Source organism: Abrus precatorius, unplaced genomic scaffold, assembly GCF_003935025.1.
Source record: "Abrus precatorius isolate BTA unplaced genomic scaffold, Abrus_2018 Scaffold9, whole genome shotgun sequence".
Classification (NCBI taxonomy): domain Eukaryota; kingdom Viridiplantae; phylum Streptophyta; class Magnoliopsida; order Fabales; family Fabaceae; genus Abrus; species Abrus precatorius.
The window spans coordinates 3698296-3699217 of record NW_020874439.1 but is presented as its reverse complement, the minus strand read 5'-3'; the positions used below and the strand labels follow the sequence as shown (position 1 = coordinate 3699217).

Below are 922 nucleotides of genomic sequence, written 5' to 3'. Positions count from 1 at the left end.
AATCATCAACTTCAATAATAATTATTATTTCTTATACTACATTATTCTGTCATGTACAAGAGTAACAGATATAATCTGAGAACCCAAGATAAGGACACGGCTACAAACCAGTCTATAAGAATTATAATATATACAGATATTAATATATCTAATAAAATAATTTCATAAACTCTTTTTGAATATAGACAGCTAGAGAAAAATAAGGAAAAAAAACACAAATATGATAGATGATGGAGAAAAAAGGAAATTAAATAAATAATAACTTTGTTGGATGTTTCTAAATCATAATTATCATCCAAACCATTGCAAAAATAATCAAACTGTGCCCTTTAATTTCTCCGTATCGATGAGCATGTTAACAATGGAAAGTGCTATAGCGGAAAGCTGAAAAGTATCCTTGTTTCTCTTTGTTAATGGCGAAACGACATCGTTCTTTTGCTTGAATCCATCCTCACATGTGGTAGAGGCATCAATGACTGAGCTTAGCTTGATATTTGAATCACCATAGCGCTTGGCCTTGTAATCTCTAATGGCTCCTCTAAGAGTTGAAATGGCGTCAGAATAAACTTCAAGGCAATCATCTAAGCATTCTTTGATGAATGGGTCTAAGCCCTTATTTTGGTTCAAAAGCTCGTTGATGTGAGCACTAGTATTTGTCACGTTGTGCCTTACTAGCTTGATGGAAACTAGGCCTAGTTCTTGGAGGGTTTTGGCACAGTGACTTCTACGGTCTGATTGGAAAGATGTTATGCAAAATTTGTAGCTTATGTTGGGATCACTATTTGAGCAATTCTTGCATGTTTGTCGGATGAGACGATTGGCACAAAGACAACAATGGAAAGAACTCAATAGGATTGTGAGAGTGAACAAAAGGGAATAATAGGGAGGGCTCATTTTCTTTGTCAAGAGTTAAGAGATTTTG

General features: G+C 34.6%; 1 protein-coding gene across 1 annotated transcript; it reads right to left on the bottom strand.

Moving 5' to 3' along the window:
- Positions 1–315: 315 nt before the first annotated feature.
- Positions 316–922, bottom strand: LOC113850614 (putative invertase inhibitor). Its single transcript, XM_027481194.1, has one exon. The coding sequence runs from the start codon at positions 892–894 to the stop codon at positions 316–318; it is 579 nt and encodes a 192-aa protein (XP_027336995.1). The 5' UTR covers positions 895–922.